Source organism: Antrostomus carolinensis, unplaced genomic scaffold (assembly GCF_000700745.2).
Source record: "Antrostomus carolinensis isolate BGI_N321 unplaced genomic scaffold, ASM70074v2 scaffold45124, whole genome shotgun sequence".
In the NCBI taxonomy this organism is placed as follows: Eukaryota; Metazoa; Chordata; class Aves; order Caprimulgiformes; family Caprimulgidae; genus Antrostomus; species Antrostomus carolinensis.
The window spans coordinates 4839-5452 of record NW_010312316.1 but is presented as its reverse complement, the minus strand read 5'-3'; the positions used below and the strand labels follow the sequence as shown (position 1 = coordinate 5452).

The 614-nt window shown below is 58.1% G+C and overlaps 1 protein-coding gene across 1 annotated transcript in view; it reads right to left on the bottom strand.

Moving 5' to 3' along the window:
- Nucleotides 1-150: 150 nt before the first annotated feature.
- LOC104524185 (THO complex subunit 5 homolog) overlaps nt 151-614 on the bottom strand; it is a gene marked incomplete at its 3' end in the record, with an annotated part of 4676 nt that continues 4212 nt past the window's right edge. Inside the window, exons 6-7 of the mRNA XM_010166974.2 lie at nt 323-426; nt 151-238 (exon numbers count right to left, since the gene is read on the bottom strand). Of these exons, the coding sequence (XP_010165276.1) occupies nt 151-238; nt 323-426 (192 nt within the window). The remainder of the gene's footprint in view (nt 239-322; nt 427-614) is intronic.

The following is a 614-nucleotide window of genomic DNA, read 5'->3' as shown; positions in this document are numbered from 1 at the left end:
AGCAAATTAACTCCATCCCAGCAAAGCCAGGACACACCCACAGCCCACGAGGGCTCCAACCAGAGGGATTCCCCATGAAGACCCCCCCCCAACGTGGGATTTTGTCCAATGTGGGAATGAGCAACTGTCAGGGGCAGGAAATGCACCTACCTGTTCCTCTTTCTATTAGGGCCATGTAGTAGAGGTGAGTGTCTTCAGCCAAGCTGGACTCTATCACATCTTTAGTGTAGGGCAGCTCCTGCCAGGAGAAACAAAGAGGAGTGAGCAGCTGCTGGCACCACGTGGGAGCTGGAAGGGATCCAGCCTCGTGCTCGGCACCCACCGCGTAATCCTCGTAGGGAATGGCAGCCCACTTCACCAGGCGCGAGACGATCTTGGTAGGGAAGAGATGCTGGCACTCGCTGGAGACTGGCACAACGCCGTGCTCTGAAACCAAGGCCAAGGCCACCTGAGCAGGGGAGGGCTGGGGACAGCCCCAACTGGAACACTGCGTCCAGTTCTGGAGCCTCCAACACAAGAGAGACCTGGAGCAGCTGGAACAAGTCCAGAGGAGGCCACCAGGATGATGCGAGGGCTGGAGCAGCTCTGCTGTGAGGACAGGCTGAGAGAGTTGG